The following is a 24,138-nucleotide window of genomic DNA, read 5'->3' as shown; positions in this document are numbered from 1 at the left end:
AAGGAAAGGAGGGTAAGAGAAGGAAAGGAGGGTGGGGAAAGGGAAAGGAGGAGGATGGAGAATGGGAAGGAGGAGGGTGGAGAATGGGAAGGAGGAAGACCACGACCAAAGATACTAAAGCAAGATTTATCTTTGACCACGACGAGCGGGAAGACTGGCGAGTCAGAGTAAAGAGGGGCCGCCGCAGGTTTGGCCAGACGGCAGCAATAATGTCCGGGACGTGGGAGAGAAAACTTTCCCAGAGTTGGTACAGGAAGGAAGGGACGACAGATGCTGGTTTACAGCGAAGATAGATACAAAATGCTGGAGTAACTCAGCGGGGACAGGCAGCAGCTTCCCTGGGGAGAAGGCATGGGTGACATTTCGGGTGGGTTGGACACCCCTCCCCGGAGTATCCCGGCCGCTGTGGGAGGAGGGGGGGGGACCAAAGATTATAGAGGGGGGGACGGACCTGCTGCGCCGCTTCTGTGAACGTCCCGCAGTCTCTTCGCTGCGACGCGACGCGGGAAGCACGGGCAGGATCTGTGGTTTAAAATGGCTCTCTGACTTCCGGTCCGCGGCGGCGCTTCCGGCAACAACGCGAGGCCGCGGCGACGGTTGGAGGACAGTTGGTCGCCTGGCAACCGGTGAGAGAGAAGCCAAGCCAAGTCAGGTGTATTCGTCTATATAATATACGCTATCTATAGCTGTATTAAACATCTGTATAGGATCTATAGCTGTATTAAACATATGTATAGGATCTATAGCTGTATTAAACATATGTATAGGATCTATAGCTGTATTAAACATATGTATAGGATCTATAGCTGTATTAAACATATGTATAGGATCTATAGCTGTATTAAACATCTGTATAGGATCTATAGCTGTATTAAACATATGTATAGGATCTATAGCTGTAGTAAACATCTGTATAGGATCTATAGCTGTATTAAACATATGTATAGGATCTATAGCTGTATTAAACATATGTATAGGATCTATAGCTGTATTAAACATATGTATAGGATCTATAGCTGTATTAAACATCTGTATAAACATCTGTATAGGATCTATAGCTGTATTAAACATATGTATAGGATCTATAGCTGTAGTAAACATCTGTATAGGATCTATAGCTGTATTAAACATATGTATAGGATCTATAGCTGTATTAAACATATGTATAGGATCTATAGCTGTATTAAACATCTGTATAGGATCTATAGCTGTATTAAACATATGTATAGGATCTATAGCTGTATTAAACATATGTATAGGATCTATAGCTGTATTAAACATATGTATAGGATCTATAGCTGTATTAAAGCAGATGGGAGGCTAGAAGTTGAAACGGGTCAGGTTCCGTTGACAAGACAGGCAGGAGCACAGCAGGAATGGGGAAGGACTGTTGCTTTCGTATCAAAGCTAGAAGCATGAAGTGTAAGGCAGATGAACCCAGGCATGGATAGATACATGGGACTGGGATATAATAGCTATTACAGAAATATGGCTGAGGGAGGGACAGGATTGGAAGCTTAATGTTCCAAGGCACACGTACTACAGGTGGGATAGAGATGGAAAGAGCAGGGGGGGGGATGCATTTTTGATTCAGGAGGAAATCACGACAATTAAATTACTGAGGGAGTAACAAGTGATGCTTTAGGGGCAGAGTTGAGAAATAAAGTGACCTGGCTGGGATTATACTGTAGGCCCCAAATGGATGAGAGGAATTAACAGGAACAAATATGGAGAGTTCCAAGAATATTTGGGTGGTCATTGTTGGGGATTTTAACTTTCCTCATGTGGATTGCCATAATGCAAAGGGATTAGTTGGTCTGGAATTTGTGAAATATGTTCAGGCAAATTTTCTTCAGCAATACATTAAGGGCCCTACGACAGAGAGTTGTAAAGATATACAAGCATGTAAACAGGCCTTTTGGCCCAATTTGGCAATACTAACCAAGTTGTCATTCGGGACTAGTTCAATTTGCTTGCATCTGGCACATTCCGCTCTGAAGCCTTCCTATCCATAGATCTGCTCAAACATCTTTTGAGAGTTATAATTGGATCTGTTGTAATAGCTGCCTTGAGCAGAGACAAGCTGCTCTGTGTGAATAGTTGGACCTTCACCTTAGACCTATGGTTTTTCATCTTAGAATCCTCTACCATGGGAAAAAGACTGTGAACATTCACTTTACGCTTATCGCTCATGAATTTGTATACTTAAATGTGGCCACCCCTCAGCCTCCCAGGCTCCAAATAAAATAATCCCACTTATCTAGCTTCTTCATATAACTTAAGCTTGAAAATCAAGGTAATCAAGGCATGGAGATAGGCCCTTCTGCCCACCGAAACCACGCTGGCCATTGATCAACTGTTCAACCAATTCCATGATAGCCCATTTTCTCACCCACCCCCTACATTCTCAGCAATTTACAATTAACCTATAAACCCGCACGCTTTGGGGATGTAGAAGGAAACCAAACCACGGCAGGAAACCCATACAGTCACAGGGAGAACATGCAAAGTCCACACACACAGCACCCAAGGTCAGGATCAAACCTGGGTCTCTGGCGCTGTGATCTAGATCCTATAGTAAATCCAATTTGCCAACTCACCTTGGATTCCATGTGATCTAAAGTTCTAGACCAGCCTACCATGTGAAACTTTGTGAAAGGCTTTGGTAAACTCCATATAGTCAACATCCATTGCCCTGCCCTCATCAATCCTCTTGGTGACCTCGTCAAAAATCTATCACGTTTGTTAGACACAATTATGCACGTACAAAGCTATGCTGACTATCTTTAATTAGTTCCTCCCTATCCAAATGTAAATCCTATCTTTAGAAACCCCCTCCAAAAACCTACCCACCACTGACATCAGGCTAACCAGTTCCCTGGCTGTGTAGGAAGGAACTGTAAATGCTGGTTTACACCAAAGATAAACACAAAATAATCAGTAACTCAGTGCAGCAGGCAGTATCTCTGGAATGGGTGACGTTTTGGGTCAATACCCTTCTTCAGACTGAGAATTGGGAGGGGCAGAATGGTAAGTTGTGAAAACAACAGATCAAAGCAGACGATGATCAAGGAAATGTAGAATGGTTCATTGTTAGTTTGGGGGAATGTGACAATGAGGCATATAATCAGAAAAATTAATCAGCAGGACGATGAAACTAGTCGGAGAACTAGGGTGGGGGAGGGACGGACAGATAAGGAAAAAAAGGGTTATTTGAAGTGAAAGAAATCAAAATTGCTATCGCTAGGTTATAAGCTGTCCAAGCAAAATATGAGGCGCTGTTCCTCCAATATGTGTCGTGCCTCACTCTGACAGTGGAGGAAGCCCAGGCCAGATAGGTCAGTAAGGGAATGGAGGGGGAGTTAAAGCGTTTAACATCCAGGAGATTGTGTAGGCCTAGGCGGACTGAGCGGAGGTGTTTAGCGAAACGATCGTCGAGCCTGTGCTTGGTCACGCCGATATATAGGAGTCCACACCTGGAACAACGGGTAAGTTAAATGAGGTTGGAGGAGGTGCAGGGAACCTCTGCCTCACCTGAAAGGACTGTCGGGGTCCTTGGACAGTTGAGAGAGGCCTGATACTGTCCTTTGATGTAAACCAGCATCTGCAGTTCCTTCCAGCATGTCTATGTGTCTATACTCTTAAATGCCACTCTAGTATCTGCCTCCTCCACTACCCCTGTCAGCCACCAGGCTTTGTTCCAGGCACTCACCACTCTTGTAAAAAAATGTCCTCACATATCCTTTAAACTTTGCCACTCACCTTAAAGCTGTGCCCTCTTGTCTTTGACATTTCCTTGCTGGGGAAACGATCCTGACACATCTACCCTCTAGTCATACGACGCGTTCATGCTGATCAAGTTGCCCCATCTACACTTGTCCCTCCTGCTCATGTTTGGTCCATATCTGTCTAAACTTTTCCTATACATGTACATATCCATGTGCACAAAAGGACACAAAGTGCTGGAGTAACAGGCAGCATCATTGTCCTAGCATGCCCGACCTCTCCCAATAGTTGAGCTCCTCAAGTCCTGGCAACGTCCTCATCCATTCTTAACCAAATCGATGATATAAACCTATCTATGCTTCTCATAATTTTATTATGTAGTCATAATATGTACCATATTTTTGTACCAAATTATGTACCATAATCTTATATACTTCCATAAAGTCTCTCCTCAACCTCTGACATTCCAGAGAAAATAATTCAAGTTTGTATAAACTCGCCTTAGAGCAAATATATTCTAATCTAGGCCTTTGAGCCCTCTCTAAAGCCTCCACATCTTTCCAGTATTGTGACGATCAGAGTTGCACACAGTACTCCATACGCAGTCTAACTAGTCCTATAAAGTTGCAACATGACCTCCTGACTGTATATATAGTAACAACAGAAATCTCAGTACAAATCCCTATGGAATTCCATTGGTCATAGACCTCCAGCCAGAATAACACTCGTCCACACAATCCTGTCTTGTAAGTCACTGTGGATCCCATGCATCTTAATTTTCTCTCTCAACCTGCCACAATGGACTTTATCAAATGCCATACTAAAATCCTCATCGATTACCTTCATCATCTCCTCAGAAAACTCCATCAAGACATGACCTATCATGGACAAATCATGCTGACTATCCCCAACTAGCCCATTCACTTTCAAATGCGAGTAAATCCTATGTTGAAGAATCTTCTCCATGCTACCCTAGCACTGATGTAAGGCTCACCGACCCATAATTTCCTGGATTATAAAACCATAATATATAGGAGCAGACTTAGGCCATTCCACCCGTAATGTCTGCTCCACCATTCAATCATGGCTAATCTACTTTTCCTTCTCATTTCCTGCTTTCTCCCGGTAACCTCTGACGCCCTTACTAATCAAACACCTATTAATCTCTGCTGTAAAAACACCCAATGACCTGGCCTCTACAGCCATCTGTGGAAATGGATTCCACAGAATCACCATCCTCTGGCTAAAGAAATTCCTCCTCAGGTCCATTCTAAAGGTACGTCCTTTTATTCTGAGATGCCCCTTGGTCCTTGATTATCCCACTGCTGAAAACATCCTCTCCACATCCACTCTATCAAGGCCTTTCGTTATTCAGTAGATTTCAATAAGATCCACCCACATCCTTCTAAATTCCAGAGTACAGGCCCAGTCTTCAAACGCTGTTCATGTCAAACCAATCATTCTCGTAAACCCCCTGGATCCTCCTCAAAGCCAGCACATCCACTCAGACATGGGGCCCAAAACTACTCATACAATTTTATAATGTGGCCTGACCAGCGCCTTATAAAGTTTCAGCATTACCTCCTTGCTTTTATATTCTAGTCCTTTCAAAATGAATGTTAACATTGCATTTGCCTTCCTTAATACCAACTCAGCCTGCAAATTAACCTTTTAGAAATTCTGCACCAGCACTCCAAAGTCCCTTTGCACCTGCGATTTCTGAATCCTCTCCCCACTTAGAAATAAGTCTACGCCTTTATTCCTTCCACCAAAGTGACTGACCGTACACATTGCAATGCAATATTCAACTTGTCACTTCTTTTCGCACTAATTTTTCCTTCTGCAGACTCCCTGCCATATCAACTATACTTGCCTATCTGCACATCATCTGTAAACTTCAATTCCATTATCCAGATCATTAACATATAACGTGAAAAGTAGCAGACCCAACACCGATACCTGCGGAACACCACATCTGCCATGCAGACCTGTTGGGCCGAAGGGCTGGTTTTCCATGCTGTATCTTTCTCTAAACATCACAGGTCACTGGCAGCCAATTCTAATGTGATGCTGACCTTGCGGAGTGGAGCTTAAATGGTTAGCACTTCTATCACACAGCGGGAGATTTAGGTTCTATTCTTTGGTACCGTCCATGTGGAGTTTACATGTTCTCCATGTGACCACACAAATGTCTGTGACTGTGTGGGTTTCCTCCGGGTGTCATCTTCCCAATTCCCAAAGACGTGCAGGTTTGTAGGTTAATTGGCCTCTGCAAATTGGCCTTAGTTTGTAGGAGTAGATGAAAAATGAAAAAACAGAATAAGTATGAATGGGTGATCGATGGCATGCATGGAGTCTGTGGGCCAAAGGGCCTCTTTCCATAGACCCCCTAGAGCTCTATCTAACTCTTTCTTAAATCCATCCAGTGAGTTGGCCTCCACTGCCTTCTGTGGCAGGGAATACCATAAATTCACTACTCTCTGGTCTGGGTGAAAACGTTTTTTCTCACCAGTCTTAAATGACCTCCCCTTTATTCTAAGATATTCTAAATATGCACCATTTTTCTCCTTCATCAAACTTTTTATCTCACTCATTTCACTCCCATTCATCTCCTCGTTTATGTCCTTATTCTCTTCTTTTACTCTGCACACGTGCTGGAGGCAGCCCGATGCTGCGGAGAAAGAGTTGGGTGTTGTGCCAGTGTAATCCTGAAATGACTGCTCGCTGTAACCGATAAAAAGGCCGGATAGCTGGGGTCCATGCCAGTGTCAATAGACAATAGGTGCAGTAGTTGGCCATTCGGCCCTTTGAGCCAGCAGTGCCAGTCAATGTGATCATGGCTGTTCATCCACAGTCAGTACCCCGTTCCTGCCTTCTCCCCATATCCCCTGACTCCGCTATCTTTGAGCCCTATCTAGCTCTCACTTGAAAGTATCTAGAGAACTGGCCCCCACCGCCCTCTCAGGCAGAGAATTCCACAGACTCACAAATCTCTTTGTGAAAAAATGTTTCCTCATCTCCGTTGTAAATGGCTTACCCCTTATTCTTAAACTGTGGCCCCTGGTTCTGGACTCCAACATCGGGAACATGTTTCCTACCTCTTGCATGTCCAAACCCTTAATAAGCTTATATGTTTCAATAAGACCCCCTCTCATCATTCTAAATTCCAGTTATCAAGCCCAGCCGCTCCATTCTCTCAGTATATGACAGTCCCGCCATCCCGGGAATTAACCTTGTAAACCTACGCTGCACTCCCTCAATAGCAAGAATGTTCTTCCTCAAATTTGGGGACATAACTGCACACAATACTCCAGGTGTGGTGTCACTAGGGCCCTGTACAACTGCAGGAGGACCTCTGCTCCTATACTCAACTCTTCTTGTTATGAAGGCCAATATGCCATTCGCCTTCTTCACTGCCTGCTGTACCTGCATGCTTACTTTCATCGACTGATGAACAAGGACTTCCCCTTTTCCCAACGACACCATTTAGATAATAATCTGCATTCCTGTTTTTCCTATCAAAGTGGATAACCTCACATTTATCCACATTAAACTGCATCTGCCATGCATCTGCCCACTCACCCAACCTATCGAAGTCACCCTGCATTCTCATAGCATCCTCCTCACAGTTCACACTGCCACCCAGCTTTGTGTCATCTGTAAATTTGCTAATGTTACTTTAAATCCCTTCATCTAAATCACTGATATATATTGTAAGGTGTCCATGGCTACACTTTTAAAATGAAGAAAGTGAGAGGAGTCAATAGAAGTTGTTGAGGGCGGCGACAATTCCGTCAGGTGGAGGAGAGTGTTGATAGAACACGATTTGTAAGGGAATTTAAAGAACCACTAAAAAGTTATATTGGAAATTGACGAGCAGGAAAAAATGTCTTAGAAAAAAATTTGGGAGAAAAACCTCTTTACCTGTGACCTCCCCACAGTAATCAGACACCATTGTTTGTTGAGAACACTGCTGCTACTTAAATCCTGGCCAGACATTGAAATTGACAAGCAATCACTTTTATTGACACTTGTGTATTAATACTTTCTGAAACAATGTAACATATAGCCTTCAATATTTTTAACCTGCAGTAACAAAATATGTTAAATACCTTTTTGAAAAATCCGTGGAATAATAGTTATTTCAAGTGTAAAATTTTCTATATAATGTAAGGTTTCACAGTAGCATAAAATATCATGTTACAGCTGTACTACCTGTACTCATTGAGGACCTCGCTGTCTCCCCACTCAGATGTCCACATTGATCCTTAAGGGATCCATTTATTTTCCTAGTTGTCATTCTTATAGGGTCTCCTAGAGGTCTCTTTCACCTTATCTACCAGGGATATGTTCTCTTTTTAACATCTCAATTCCCTTCTTAAGTGTACTCCTACATCCCTTGTACCTCGGGTTTTCATGAGATTTTGGGAGTCTCTTTCCAAAAAATAAATCACCAGTGTAAACTCACAATGTAGATGATTGAGGCACCATTCCAGTACTTCAGCACAGAGGTAAATGCTAGTTAGTCACCATCTGTTTCAACACTTAGCAAAAATGTTTAAATATGTGCTTTATTCATAAATTTATGTCAGCGATCTCTTGAGAGCTACTGAATGCTTATGTTCCAGTTGCTTTTGTAACATATTCAGCTACAACACTAAGTTTTAACATATGCAGGTGAATTTGAATCTCCCAAAATTACTCTCCCAATGGTTACTCAAGTCAAATGTCCATGGTACTCAAGAAATAAGATGGTATTCATTTAGGAGCATTGATGATCCCGAGAAGAAGATATTCTAAATTTTCTACACGTTGAATGTATTTCATCACTGCAATGTATTCTACATCATTCAGCCTGGAACAATCTTTTCAGCTAGTAAAAGGATTTCTTAACCTTTTTTAGCTCACCTTCAATCTCATCTAAGATCTTTTGAGGGATAGGGATGTAAAGGTTTATGAATACACTAATTTTTGAAACTATTGACATTTCTTCAGACAGTACAGAGGCAAGAGGTTATTGTATTTCATACGAAAGTTACAGGAATGTTTTAATGTCTAGACCAAGGGAAACATATTGGCATCAACTCTATTAGTCATTCTAAAATAAAACGTTGAGAGAGAAGTACTTCTCGGCAGTTGCTGCTCATCTAACCAAACAAGACTCTCCCACAATGGAAGTTTTAATTAAAGAAAATGTGACAGATTAACATCCAGATCCTCCCCCCCACAAAAAAAAACTTTCATTCCTTAGGTGCTAAGGAAATCCCTTTGGAAGATAGTCAATGCTGTGCAGTAAGATAAGGGGTAGTCTATTTGTTCAGAGCCAGTTCTCATAAACAACACGGTCTTCTCTTAGTCTCCTCAATGCTGATGATAATTTGCGGTGCATACCATATACTAAATTGAAAGTACTAATACACAGGAGTGTCAGCACAATATATTTGCTGGGCTGGAGATAAGTCAACATGATAGAATCAGACCTGAGAGGAATTGCTAGTAACTAAGCCACAGATTTTAGTTTGGTTTAGATACAGCGTGGAAACAGGCCCTTCAACCCACTGAGTCTGTGCCGACCAGTTACCATAATAACACTAGTTCTATCCTGCACAGTAGGGACAATTTACAAAGCCAATTAACCTACCAGTCTGAAGTAGGGTCTTGACCCGAAACATCACCCATTCCTTCTATCCTTGTCCCGCTGAGATACTCCCACATTTTGTGTCTATCTTTGATTTAAACCAGCATCTGCAGTTCCTTCCTACCTGCACGTCTTTGGAATGTAGGAGGAACCCGGAGTAAACCCATGCGGTCACAGAATACAACCCATATGCAATACAAACCCATGCAGTACAAACCTGGTACAGTAATATACTGAAAATCAACATACAGAAATCATGATACATATTATCTAACACATTATAATGGATAATCATGTGGCTGTATTATACTAATAATCACAACTCCAATTAAAATTAAGGCCAGGCAAATGAGCCTAATTAAGCAAGTGGTCAACTGTTGGGCAGTTGCACATTGTGCTTGTTCCATATAATGCCGATTTGCAGCCTATTTTCTGTGCAGCTCACAGCATATCTGATTTCCCTGTAGATTTGGCTACATGATTAACATAAAATATTGATATATTTTACTACTGAAGATAATAATCACATCAAACGAAGTTCTGTAAGACACATACTGATTGCTGTATGTTTATTACAAATGAAGATCACATTATTCATACCATTTCCTGAATGTTATTCACAGGGGAGGGAGCTGTTCACAGCAGGTGAGTCACAGAAATGAATACTAATAAGGAATTAATTTAAAACAAGTCTGCTCAGTTTTGCTGTGCAATGAAAACTGAAGTGATGAAGTAACTATGACATAAAAAATATATATTTTTCATGTATAAGAGCTATCACTACAGCACCAAAAATGTACATGCAAAACCCTAGAGGTATTGAGCTATCCATAAATGCTATAATTTTATGTGAATATTCTTTTGAGGGACAGTTAGTGCTTCATCTTTTTTTTTTAAATAGACATAAAAAGAATCAGCTGTCTTCATTTTTGTGCTTTGGGGAGGAAGTAAACAGTATTTTGACAAAAAAAATGACAATTATAGTTAGTTCTCAAGAAATTGGGATTTGCAGCTTTTATGTATATTAGCTAAATCAACATTTTTCCATGTCAGGAAGTCTTCGTGTTGATAACAACCTTCTGCAAATTCTCCATGTCAGGTTTTCCTAATAAGGTACACTGCGGCACACCAAACCATCAATATGAGGAGAGTATGGAAACTCTTTCATGTGTTCTGGACAACTTAGATCAAGCAATGGCAGTAATCGGAATGCATAGGGTATTGCCCAACGTAAAGCATAAAGGCATCATGAGTGGGGTTGGGGAAATGAAGAAGGGATCTGTTGAGTGGAAACATAGAAAGTTAAAGATAAAGATCAAGGTGATAGTGCCAGGGAGCAGAAGAGGTCATGAAAACCAGACAATTAGAAAAGGACAGACTACACAAACATTAGAACATATCAATAAATAGGGTCAGAGGAAGGAATTATGATAAAATAGCAAAAAATAGTAGTCCTTTATTTGAATGAACACTGCCTTTGTAACAGGGCAGATGGTTTGTTGGTTGAAATAAAAATGGGTATGTAATGACACCCATTACAGTATCTGGCTGCAAGGTGACCAAAGCTGCGACATGGATATTATGGGAACTTAGCATTTCAAAAGGATAGGCAGATAGAACTAAGAACTAAGATAGCACTGTTAATAAAGGACGAGATCAGTAGGGGTGAAATATGAACTTTACTGGCAGTCAGCTGGTTGCAAGTACAAAGAAAGGGAAAGGTCGTCACTCGTGGGAGAAGTCTGTAATCTTAAGTCGCTACAAATCAAGAAAGAACAAAGGCTTGCAACAAAGAGTGCAATATGAGAAAATTCAATTGCAAGTTAAAATTTGAGAATGGCATCCTGCGGAACAAAATAAGGAACAGGATTTTGTAGATCTGATCATTGAGTAATGAGCTCATTGTAAAGGATCCTCTGAGGGACCATAACATTCAGGTTGAAAATGAAAAACTATGTGAAACTTATACTTAAATAAATATACATACAAAGGTATCAAGGCAGAGTAAGCCAAAGTAGATGGTGGCGGCGCGACTCTGTGTTGCAGCGGCCCCTTCAGCCTGTCTGTCTTTTTTTTTTGTCTAGTTAAATGTAGTTGTTCATGTTTTTTAATACTGTTTTTAACTGTGTATATGTGGGGGGGCGGGGGAAACTTAAAAAAATCTCTTCCCGGTCGGGTCTCCGTTGTCGGGGCCTAGCACCGTGGAGCGGCCTCCAGCCGGAACGACCTGGGGGCTCCAGTCGCGGAGCTGTGGACTAGTCACCATCGTGGGGCTGGCCGGCCTCAGAGCATGGCGGTGGCTCGCTGCTGCAGCCCGACCCCGGAGCTCGGAGGCTCCAGCTGCAGCCGTAGGTCTGGTGGACTAGAACATCGGGAGCTCGTGGGTCCAGGTGGAGACCGCTTTTCGGAGCTCCCGCAATGCGACTTCTCTCGCCATTGTCGCGGGGTTGGAACAACCCGGTGCAGGGCCGTACATCGCCCGGCGTGACTTCAATGGCCGCGGGACATTACACCACCGACCAGGGGCTCCAACTCTGTGACTTTTAGACCTCGAGCGGGGCCGTACATCACCCGGCGCGGCCTAAAATGGCCGTGGGGCGTACCAACGCCCGCCTGGGGCTTCATCATAGGGAGAAAAATGGTGCCGGGGAGAGAAAAGACATTGCCTTCCATCACAGTGAGGAGATTCACTGTGATGGATGTTTGTGTGAATTGAATTGTTTGTATGTCTTGTAGGAATTGTCTCTGTATGGCTGTGGAAACTGAGTTTCGTTTGAGCCTCACTGAGGTTCAAATGACATGTAATAAATATTCAATTCAATATTGGTAAAATAGATAACAAGGTTTTGGAGAATGTTGTAATGGGTGTCACTACATATCCATTTAAGGACATATTTTATAATTGTCATTATTGAAAAGACTGATCCATTTGATAAATGTAGTATCAATTTGAATGAAAAAAATGCTTACATTGTACATAGATTCCTGGCATAAATATATTTGCAATCTATATTGTATTGATACACCAGAGTCCTAATTTGTTATAGAATACTTGCATTTCTCATCCAATCACAGGGATGTAGATTCCCTTCTGCTGTTTAAAAAGACATCCTGCTGTGCCAGAAGCTGGTGCAAAAGCCTGCGCACCACTAGAACTCCCACAGCAATAAATCATCACACACCTTGGTATGGAGAGGCTGCCAAAAAGGGTTAGTGTTGGGTGGACTGGGACAGACAGTGCGGTTGCTCGTTGCCAAGATGTGAGATTCAATGTCTGCATCCTGGCCAGCACAGTGGGTGCAGGGGAGTGTTGGGGACTGACCACCTGGGTCTGCATCGTCTATTATTTGCAAGGGATGGAAGCTTCTTTCTTCTCTTCTTTTTGCTTAGATGTCAGTTCTTCCCAGCACTGACATTTCTTAATGGTTGTCTTAGAAGAATAAGAGGTGATCTTATTAAAACATCAGACTGGAGGGCAGGGAACATTAGCAGGGTGCATGCTTCCCTAGTCAGGATATATTTAATAAGGGTATGTACGTTTCAGTATACAGGGTTACCAGTTTATTACAGAGATGAGGGATAATTTCTTCTTTCAACCAATTTTGATTCCTTTAAATTCTCTATCCCAGTGAGCTGTGAGGTGGATCTATTCCAGGTGGAGATTAACATATTTTTGGTCTATAGGAGGAATTATCAGGGAAAATTGAGTGTTGTAAAAGGAGTGCGCCGTTACCTTGTGTACTTTTCACAGACTAGCTCTCAGGCTTTCCATCATCACCAAATGTTACTGACAACTAAATTATTTGGGGACCACAGGAACACTAAGCAGTCAAACAGCAATCAAATGAATATTCCATTCAAGGTATGACTAGTTCCCAGTCATCCAAGTTCCAGCATCTATTGCATATTGTGTTGAAGAAAAATACAATGGTGGAGAATAACCCCTTTAACAGAACAAAAATGAAATTCTTTAAAGTAAAAACATTACATTTTTGAATTTTATTTTTAAAATACATTTATTCTCAACAATACTCCTAAATTGGATTATGCAGTTGTATAACAAATCTTTCATAATATGCAATCTCGGAAACTGATCTTCAAGTTTGGGAATCTTTTGCCTCGTTCATTGAAATCAAGGGAAAATAGTTGAAATGTAAAAAATAAAATCAGATATTCATGAAGTAGTCCTGTCAAAAAATACATAAAGTCTCTATTTATCATAAGGGATTCGTGTCAAAATGTTATCTTAAAAATGTGCCTCTCACACATAGAACACTAATAAAGTTAAAAGATTAAATGCTGAAGTTATCGTTCCTTAATGACCTCAATGCCCAAGAAAATGCTTTGAACATTAGCTAAATATTGTGCTTTCTTTCTTTATATTTGCTACCTCCAAATTGTTTATAATTTGATATCCAGCCAGCTGAAATACATCATAGCTACTCTCACTAGGGATCCCTTTGAGCTGACTTGTAACATGCTTAAAAAAAGATTTAGAGATGACCAGATTTTTGTGCTGGCTTTCTTAGATGCAAACAATAAGTACCAATATCCACAAAACCCAATTATAACAACAATTTGCATTTATATATATATATATTATTTTCGTGTAGCAACATATTTGAAAATAGTTGGACAGCAGTGTTATTGTGAGAGTGATGACTTGTGAGTTTAATTTAAATAGAAATGTTGAAGGACGTTTGGAGCCTCCTTGTTCAGGGCAGAGGAGGGAAATGGAGCAAATTTGGCTTAGTTGTAATTCCTGAATCCTCAAGTAAAAGTAGATATAGGTCTCGCACAATCCAATTCAATGGCAAACCAGGCTCAAGTAATTTGAGATTCATTACATGGCAAAGAAAACACTAAGCTACATAGATGTGGATGTGGTGGCATGTCTTGTATGTTATGATTGAAGCAAACATCGTTAATAATTGAGTATTGATGGAATTATTGTAACTAAGTAATTTGCAATAAAAATTCTTAAAGTATGTAATAGGTAAGATTCATTTAGAAATGCTAAGCAAATACAGAAACAATGTTTTGAGTGAAAATAGACTGTGAACAAATATACCAGCAAAATTAAATGCTGTGAACTTGAGGCAACAAATACATTTATTTCCTAACTTGTTTAAACATCATTGCATGGAGTATAACTTCTGTATCCTTTATGGTTATAGGACATTGATTTTAACAAGTAACAAATAAACATTTCCAAGAAATAAATTATTCACATTAATGTAAAATACAATTTAGATAATTTTTCTGTACATAATTTCTCTCTAAAGTGACATTAGTACATCGCGTTCTTGTACGCTTGTATGGAAAGATTTCCCGAAGATAAATGAATGGAGGCCTGGTTTCAATTTCTCAGCCATGGCCATTATAATACTCAAGTCACCTTCCACTGTAAGGTCAAGGTCAACTTTCAGGTTGCGTAAGGATTTGAAAGGCTTCTTACCCCTCTGGCTGAAAAAGTAGAACAAAACAGTTACTGTAATGATCATGATCTATATTTTAGAACCAATGAGGTGTCTATTCAATCAACCAAAAAAGAAAACTTACTTTGCCGCGCACTTATTTTGCAAATTCTTTTTACTGCCTTTTCTAAGTTATAGATTTACTCCATGTTGTTTATACTATGCTTCTAACAGTTAATTCATGTACTTAAAGACCACTAAAAACTTGCACTCAGCAAGCTTAATTCCTTTTGCAGAGAAATTGTACAGTTTTCCTTATTTATAATGCAGCACCTTTAACTGTTCTCACCTCAACTTCAAGAAACGATATCCAAATGTAATGAAACAAATTAACTGCGCAAATTTAGAATTCCCCCTTTTCTTTAATTCTGTAGACTTTGTTTTATGAAAATGTTTAAAACACAGCACTAAATCATCGAACCTTATGCCTAGGTGGGCCCTTTTGCCCATCTCATCCATGCCGACCGCAATGCCCATCCACGATAACCTAACATTTCCAGTCTAAACATACATTCTCTGTCTGAAACTTCATGTAAACTTCATAATCCCGAGGTCACTTATCGAATCAACAATACTACAGCTGCGGCAAAAAATCGACACTGCAGCTCGTTGTAATGTCATGTCCTTATCCGAGTTCTCCAGGGTCAGAAATGAAGAAGCTATTGTAAACACCAAAGCTTCGTTAGTTCCCTTCAGAGGGGGAGAGGTTCACCCAGTTGGAAGGGTTGACCTGCAGTGCCACCTAGCGACACGCGTGCACAAGCTGAACTTCTTCATCGTCCCAGGAAAAGTGACAACCTTACTTGGCATCGATGCCAGCCAGGACTTTGGATTTGTAAGCTTTGGAGAAGAGGTGCATCAACTTTTCTGCCCAAGATACTACTGAACAGTTCCTCTCTCAGTACAAGGAACTTTGAGAACAAACTCGGCAAACTAACCCACAAATATTTTATTGTAACTGACCCCAACGTACTACCCGTTGTTCGAGCCCCTCATAGAATTCCGCATGCCATGCGCAACTGCATACAGAACAAACTTCAAAGAATGGAATCGCTGGGAATCATCGCTGAGTAACCGACCCGTCGGACTGGGTCTCAACCATGGTAGTGGCTACCAAGAAAAACAGAGATGAAATACAAATCTGTATCAACCCCAGAGACTTGAATACTGCAATCAAGCGTCCGCATTATTCAATGCGCAAAGAAGAGGTAGCAGCACACCTGGGCAAAGCGACTGTGTTCTCCATTTTAGATGCAAAATACTCATTTTGGCAAATCCCGTTAGACCACAAATCGTCTGAACTATCCACTTTTGGCACACCATTCGGTCGCTACAAGTTTCTTTGAATGCCCTTTGGCATCAACTCCGCTAGTGTTCCAGCGCACGATGGAACAGCTGTTTGCAGCTTACCCTTGTGCCATTATTGTCGATGATATCCTTGTTGCTGGCCGTGATATGTCAGAGCATGACGCCAAATTAAAGAAATTACTGGATCGTGCCGCGGACATCAATCTCAAGCGCAACCCCCTAAGGTGCAGACTTTGTGTCAAGGAAGTGAAATACGTGGGACACGTTTTCACTAGTGATGGACTCAAACCAGATCTTTCCAAGACCATGGCCATCAACGAACTGCCGGCTCCCACTGACGTAACCAGTCTACAGAGATTCCTAGGCATAGTGAACTACCTGGGTAAGTTAATTCCGAACTTCAGCGAACTCTCAGCCCCCCTGTGGCAGTTAATACACAAGAACGCAACCTGGTCCTGGTATACACAACACCGGAGAGCGTTTGACACCCTAAACAGCAGCTGGCCTGTGCCCCAACTCTGGTTTACTTCAATGTGAAGCCGCCTGTAACACTAATCTGTGATGCCTCCCAGTACGAACTTGGTGCTGCCTGTCTTCAGCCTACCAGTGAAGGTGACACCAGACCTGTTGCATATGCCTCTCGCACAATATCCTAGACTAAACAACGCTATGCTGAAATAGAGAAGGAACTACAGGCAGTGGTATTCGCCTGCGAGAAATTCAAAGATTTTAATTTTGGAAAGACCCTAACTGTTGAAACAGAGGACCAGCCACTAATCAGCATCATGAACAAGCCGATCCATGCTGCTCCTGCCCGGCTGCAGCAGATGGTGATGCAGCTTCAAAGGTACGATATTATCATTAATCATTTTTTATCATTAATGTTTTATTATTATTAATGTTTAGTGTTTTCTGAGTCATTCGTAACTGTCATTGTATGTCATGTTGTTACGTGGGCAGAGCACCAAGGCAAATTCGTTGTATGTGAATACTTGGCCAATAAACTTAAACTTACTTACTTAAACTTGTTTACAAACCAGGCAAAGATATGCACCTAGCCGACACTTTATCCAGAGCCCCGCGCAAGACCTGCGAGCAACACTGACAGACAACGACACCTACATTGTGATGATGGTGTCCTACATTCTCACTGAATGCCTGGGCAACTTGGCTGTACAGACAGCAGTCGATGACACCCTACAGTCCCTGTCCCTGATCATCCGGCGTGGCTAGCTGGATAAGCAGCACAAGGTACCAGTTGCTGTTCGCCCATACTTCCCGGTCCGCGATGAGCTTGTGCTGCAGGAATGTGCGATTGGCAAGGGACACAAGGCGGTCATCCCAACTGCCTTACGGGACAAATACTTTGACTCTGTCCACGGGGGACATCCCGGTATCGAGGCAACCATTCTTCAAGCTAAGAGCTTGTTCTTCTGGCCCAGTATGACGAGTTCATACGGGGGATGATGAAAGCTTGCGCGATCTGCAACAGCCTGGTGCCCCATCAACCCAAGCAGCCTCTTCTCTCCCATCCAGTTCCTGCCTTGCCATGGTCCACAGTGGCAACTGATATTTTCGAATGGCGTGGTAAGCAATACCTGAATCTTGTTGACTCATACTCAGCTGGTTTGAGATTGACCTGCTTCCCAGCCCCACTTCAGCGGTAGTGGTTCAAAAGCTAGCATGCCACTTTTCGGCTCACGGGCGTCCTCAAAACATCTGTCTGTTCTGACAACGGAAGCCAATTCACCAGCCAGTGTTTCAAGAATTTTGCCCAACGTTGGGACTTTCGTCACATTACCAGCAGTCCCGTGTTCCCTCAATCAAACGGGCTGGCCGAACGGGCAGTCCAGAGTGCCAAACAGGAGATGGAAAGGTCACATTTGGCTAAATCCAAAGTCTACCTGGACTTGCTCAACTTAAGAAACATTGCCCGCGACCCAGTGCTAGGGTCTCCTGCCCAACGTCTCATGTTGAGAACCAGTGGATGTGTTATATGTGGACTTTCAGAAGGCTTTCGACGAGGTCCCACATAAGAGATTAGTATGCAAACTTAAAGCACACGGCATTGGGGGTTCGGTATTGATGTGGATAGAGAACTGGCTGGCAGACAGGAAGCAAAGAGTAGGAGTAAACGGGTCCTTTTCAGAATGGCAGGCAGTGACTAGTGGGGTACCGCAAGGCTCAGTGCTGGGACCCCAGCTATTTACAATATATATTCATGATTTGGACGAGAGAATTGAATGCAAAATCTCCAAGTTTGCGGATGACATGAAGCTGGGGGTCAGTGTTAGCTGTGCAGAGGATGCTATGAGGCTGCAAGGTGACTTGGATAGGTTGGGTGAGTGGGCAAATGCATGGCAGATGCAGTATAATGTGGATAAATGTGAGGTTATCCACTTTGGTGGCAAAAACAGGAAAGAAGACTTTTATCTGAATGGTGGCTGATTAGGAAAAGGGGAGATGCAACGAGACCCGAGTGTCATGGTACACCAGTCATTGAAAGTAGGCATGCGGGTGCAGCAGGCAGTGAAGAAAGCGAATGGTATGTTAGCATTCATAGCAAAATAATTTGAGTTTAGGAGCAGGGAGGTTCTACTGCAGTTGTACAGGGTTTTGGTGAGACCACACGTGGAGTATTGTGTACAGTTTTGGTCACCTAATCTGAGGAAAGACATTCTTGCCAGAGGGTGTGTAGCGAAGGTTCACCAGACTGTTTCCTGGGATGGCAGGACTTTCATATGAAGAAAGACTGGATAGACTCGGCTTGTACTCGCTAGAATTTAGAAGATTGAGGGGGGATCTTATAGAAACTTACAAAATTCTTAAGGGGTTGGACAGGCTAGATGCAGGAAGATTATTCCCGATATTAGATCCTAGCTGAGAAAAACATTTTTCACACAATTCTAATTCTCTGCCACAAAAGGTAGTTGAGGCCAGTTCATTGGCTATATTTAAGAGGGAGTTAGATGTGGCCCTTGTGGCTAAAGGGATCAGGGTTTATGGAGAGAAGGCAGGTACAGGATACTGAGTTGGATGATTAGCCATGATCATATTGAATGGTGGTGCAGGCTCGAACGGCTGAATGGCCTACTCATGCACCTATTTTCTATGTTTCTATGTCACGGCAGACCCGTACCACGCTGCCCGTACCCAAGCAACTGCTGCAGCCCCAAGTTTGCAAGCCTTCGGTAATTCAAGCACAGCTTCAGCACAAGCACGATATCCAGAAACAATCTTACAACAAAACAAGCAGGCCTCACAAGCCAATGGCCAAGTTTTACGACTCCAGACAGACAAGGGCCACGGTCGCCTTGGTTCAAACCGCAGCCCTGCACCAGAACCACATTCGTTCAGTCGATTCAAATAGAGGGACCTACCGGCGAAACCGTCAGCACCTTCTAACAGTGAAGGAACCACAACCCACAATCCCGTATCCAGATGTCCCAGAACTGTTTCACCGAATAACTGATACACTTTCTTCCCCGGCCCAACGTCCATCCACGGAGTCCGCGCCCATCATGTATCCTGCCTTCTCGCCACCACGTTCGGTACCCTGATCTCCAGCTTCACCCCACCCGTCTCACAGATCTCCAGTGTTCCAACAGCCCCCAGTGCTCAGTTTTCGCTGGTGAAGGATGGAGATGCGAGCTTATACTGTACGCGTGCGGGTCGTATTGTAAACCTACCCGTAAATACGGGGACTATGTTTAACCTGCTCCAACATTGAAGTTTTTTTTCTATTGTCTATTGTCTATCATTTGTCTATCATTTATCAGCATTGTCTATTTTTACACGCGCTATTTAAACTTGATTAGTCGTACTTACATATATATTCGTAGTTACGTTATTTTCTTAAGAGAAAGATGTAGATCTGCTCTACTTACATGTCAACCAATAATAACACATAAATGCTACACACATTGCAGGGCAATTGCTCTAGAAAGCCTTGAGTGCACTGGGCATCAATGGAATGGAGAGGAGAAGAGCCATCAAGAACACCACAGATACAGTGGAGAAAGCCTCGAGATGGCTCTGGATCAGGAGAGGAGGTCCATGCGGAGGAGCGAATGCCACCTGAACACATCACAGCTGGGTCGCCTGGGTGAGGGTGTCTGATGTTGAAAGACCCGAAACACCCAATGAACCCAGGTTACATCACTGATGATGTGTTCAGGCGCATCAATAAATGTGTTTTTTATCAATCTATAATCCAGTCCGGGTTTTCATCATACCAGCACCACTCATATTAACGGTTCCTGGCACAAGCTGCCAGTCGTGGTCCAGACACAGTGATGCCAACATACTGTGTAACTTTATTGTTTGTCAATAAACCTGTTGGATCGTTAGTTTGAGTATGTGTTATATGCTCTACAGTTGGTGAGACCGCATTTCGAATATTGTGTTCAGTTCTAGGCACCATATTATTGGAAAGATATTGTCAAGTTTGAAAGGGTTCAGATAAGATTTACGAAGATGTTGCCAGGACTAGAGGGTGAGCTTTCGGGAGAGGCTGAGTCTCTATTCCTTGGAGCGCAGGAAGATGAGGGATGAGGGGTGATCTTATAGAGGTGTACAAAATCATGAGAGGAATAGATCGGGTAGATGCACAGTCTCTTGCCCAGAGTAGGAGATTCGAGGACCAGAGGACATAGGTTCAAGGAGAAAGCAAAAAGATTTAATAGGAATCAGAGGGGTCACATTTTAATACAAAGGGTGGTGGGTGTATGGAACAAGCTGCTAGAGGAGGTAGTTGAGGCTGGTACTATCCCATTGTTTAAGAAATAGTTAGACAGGTACAAGGATAGGACAGGTTTGGGGGGGGGGGGGGGATATGGACCAAGAGCAAGCAAGTGAGACTAGTGTAGCTGGGACATTGTTGGCTGGTGTGGGCAAGTTGGGCTGAAGGGCCTGATTCCACACTTTATCACTGACTTTAAAGAACTGAATTAATTAATTCTGAAATCTCTGCCTTTTAAGATTGACGATTTGTTAGTTATTTTGTGTTTTCTAAAATAAACAACATTTTTCACGTATGCTGGATGATGCAGGAGGTCTCAACTGCCAACAAAACCTGGAGCGTATATACAAATACTCCCACTCACTTTGAACAAAGTCAACCTGTATATTCAATAGGTTGATTTGGGATTCTTAACTGAATAGAGGAAATATTCAAGGTAACATTAGCAAATTTCCAGATGACGCAAAGCTGCGTGGTAGTGTGAACTGTGAGGAGGATGCTATGAGAATGCAGAGTGACGGACAGGCTGGGTGGGTGGGCAGCTGCATGGCAGATGCAATTTAATGTGGATAAATGTGAGGTTATCCACTTTGGTAGCAAAAACAGGAAGGCACATTATTATCTAAATGGCGTCAAGTTGGGAAAAGGGGAAGTACAATGAGATCTGGGGGTCCATGTTCATCAGTTGATGAAAGTAAGCATGCAGGTACAGTAGGCAGTAAAGAAAGCGAATGGGATTTTGGCCTTCATAACAAGATGAGTTAAGTATAGCAGCAAAGAGGTCCTTCTGCAGTTGTATAGGGCCCTAGTGAGACCACACCTGGTGTATTGTGTGTAGTTTTGGTCCCCTAATTTGAGGAAGGGCATTCTTTCTATTGAGGGAGTGCAGCGTAGGTTTACAAGGTTAATTCCCGGGATGGCATATGCTGAGAGAATGGAGCGGCTGGGCTTGTATACTCTGGAATTTAGGATGAGAGGGAATCTTATTGAAACGTATAAGATTATTAAGGATTTGGACATGCTAGAGGCAGGAAACATGTTCCCGATGTTGGGGGAATCCAGAACCAGGGGCCACAGTTTAAGGATAATGAGTAAGCCATTTAGAACGGAGATGAGGAAACACTTTTTCTCAGAGAGAGTTGTGAGTGTGTGGAATTCTCTGCCTCAGAGGGCAGTGGAGGCCGGATCTCTGGATACTTCCAAGAGAGAGCTAGATAGGGCTCTTAAAGATAGCTGAGTCAGGGGATATGGGGAGAAGGCAGGAACAGGGTACTGATTGTGGATGATCAGCCATGATCACATTGAATGGCGGTGCTGGCTCAAAGGGCTGAATGGCCTACCCCTGCACCTATTGTCTATTGAAACAATCTCATCTGAATAAAAGGTACACAAAAAAGCTGGAGAAACTCAGCGGGTGCAGCAGCATCTATGGAGCGATGGAAATAGGCAACGTTTCGGGCCGAAACCCTTCTGCAGTTCCTTCTTAAACACTCATCTGAATAAAACTGCCTTCTTAATAATGCTAAATATTTCAGTCAGTTGATAGAATAAATGAAATTATATGGTATGAGTGCAGGCAGGTGGGACTAAGGGAAAAAAATGTTGTTCGGCACGGACTTGTAGGGCCGAGATGGCCTGTTTCCGTGCTGTAATTGTTATATGGTTATATGGTTATAACAGTAACTAACAGTGAACATGTAATATCACATTCTGACAAGTACAGATACTTTTGAATATCTCATTGCCTAAATACAGAAAACTCTAGTAACTCACAATGGTTGATCATGATGCGTGGAGGGGATTTAAAATTATGTTTACTCTGATAGACACTTTTGAAACATGGACTGTTGCTAATTGGATTATTTGCCAATGCTTGATGAATGGGGACACCTGCTGGAGATATCTGCTGCACATGAAAATGGTGAACAATGGTGCAATACAGCACCATGTGCACAGTTTAAAATTAAAATTACAACATAGAACAGTGCAGCCAAACATGATGCCAAGACCATCACTTATGTACCTACATATAAGCCATTTCCCTCCATATCTATATGCCCATTCAAAAATATTTTAAATTGCACTATCATATCTGCTTCAACCAACACCCCTGGCAGCATGTTCGAGGCACACCTCCCTCTGTATAAGAAACTTGCCCCACATATCTTCTTTAAACTTTGTCCCTCTCACCTTAAAATTATTCCCTCTATTATTTTATTATTTTCATCCTTGGACAAAGATTCTGGCTGTCTACTCCATCCATGCCTCAAATAATTATATATACATACTTCTATCAGGTCTCCCCACGACCTCTGGCATTCCAGAAAAAAAACAATCCAAGTCTGTTCAACCTTTCCTTGTAGATAATACTCCCAAATCCAGACATTATTGAGGTAACCTCCTCGGCACCCTTTCCAAAACCTTCACATCCTTCCAGAAATAGAGCGACCAGAACTCACACAATGTTCCAAATGCAACCTAACCAAAGTCCTATAGAGCTGCATCATGGCTTCCCGACTCTTATACTCAATGCCCCGACCAATGAAAAGAAGCATACCATATGCCTTCATTACCACTCTATCTACTTAAGAGTCATACAGCATGGAACCAGGCCCTATTGCTCAGCTAACCCATGCCGACCAAGATGCCTCATCTACACTAGTTGCACCTGCCCATGTTTGGCCCATATCCCAATAAACCATTCCTACCCATGTACCTGTCCAAATATATTTTAAAAGTGTTGCTACTTTTAGGGAGTTATGGACTTGGACCACAAGATCCCTCTCTACATCAATAATGTTAAAGGTCATATCATTAATTGTATATTTCCCCCTTACAATTGATCTCCCAAAGTGCGAGACCTCACACTTGCTGAGATTAAACTCCACCTATCGGTGGCGGCACGGTGGTGCAGCGGTAGAGTTTCTGCCTTATAGCGCCAGTTCAAACCAGACTAAGGGTGCTGTCTGTACGGAGTTTGTATGTTCTCCCAGTGACCACGTGGGTTTTCTCCGAGAACTCCAGGTTCCTCCCACTCCAAAGACTTACATGTTTGTAGGTTAATTGGCTTTGTATAAATGTAAATTGTCCCTAATGTGTGTAGCATAGTGTTAATGTGTTGGTCAGCATGGACTTGTTGGGCCGAAGGGCCTGTTTCCGCGCTGTATCACTAAACTAAACTACAATTCCTCCACGTAACAGACCACACAGGGGAGATGGTGTCCGTTATTACCTATTGTCCACTATAA

The 24,138-nt window shown here is 42.5% G+C and overlaps 2 protein-coding genes and 1 long non-coding RNA gene across 4 annotated transcripts in view; 1 reads left to right on the top strand and 2 right to left on the bottom strand.

Moving 5' to 3' along the window:
- Positions 1–567, bottom strand: part of LOC129695419 (coiled-coil domain-containing protein 171-like) — a 254,013-nt gene extending 253,446 nt beyond the window's left edge. Inside the window, exon 1 of the mRNA XM_055632349.1 lies at positions 452–567. The gene's annotated coding sequence lies outside the window, so the exon portion shown is untranslated. The remainder of the gene's footprint in view (positions 1–451) is intronic.
- LOC129695422 (uncharacterized) lies at positions 514–20,495 on the top strand. Its single transcript, XR_008723159.1, has 2 exons — positions 514–626; positions 20,079–20,495. It is a non-coding gene; the product is annotated as an uncharacterized LOC129695422 (long non-coding RNA).
- The window catches only part of c9orf72 (C9orf72-SMCR8 complex subunit), a 51,826-nt gene continuing 40,133 nt past the window's right edge, over positions 12,446–24,138 (bottom strand). Inside the window, exon 9 of one of the 2 annotated variants that reach the window (XM_055632352.1) lies at positions 12,446–14,830. In XM_055632352.1, coding sequence (XP_055488327.1) covers positions 14,644–14,830 — 187 coding nt within the window. In that variant the 3' untranslated portion in view covers positions 12,446–14,643. The remainder of the gene's footprint in view (positions 14,831–24,138) is intronic. The other variant, XM_055632351.1, reaches the window with a different exon arrangement.

This window comes from Leucoraja erinacea, chromosome 3 (assembly GCF_028641065.1).
Source record: "Leucoraja erinacea ecotype New England chromosome 3, Leri_hhj_1, whole genome shotgun sequence".
NCBI lineage: Eukaryota > Metazoa > Chordata > Chondrichthyes > Rajiformes > Rajidae > Leucoraja > Leucoraja erinaceus.
The sequence above is the reverse complement of the archived record's forward strand: the minus strand, read 5'-3'. Positions and strand labels throughout refer to the sequence as shown.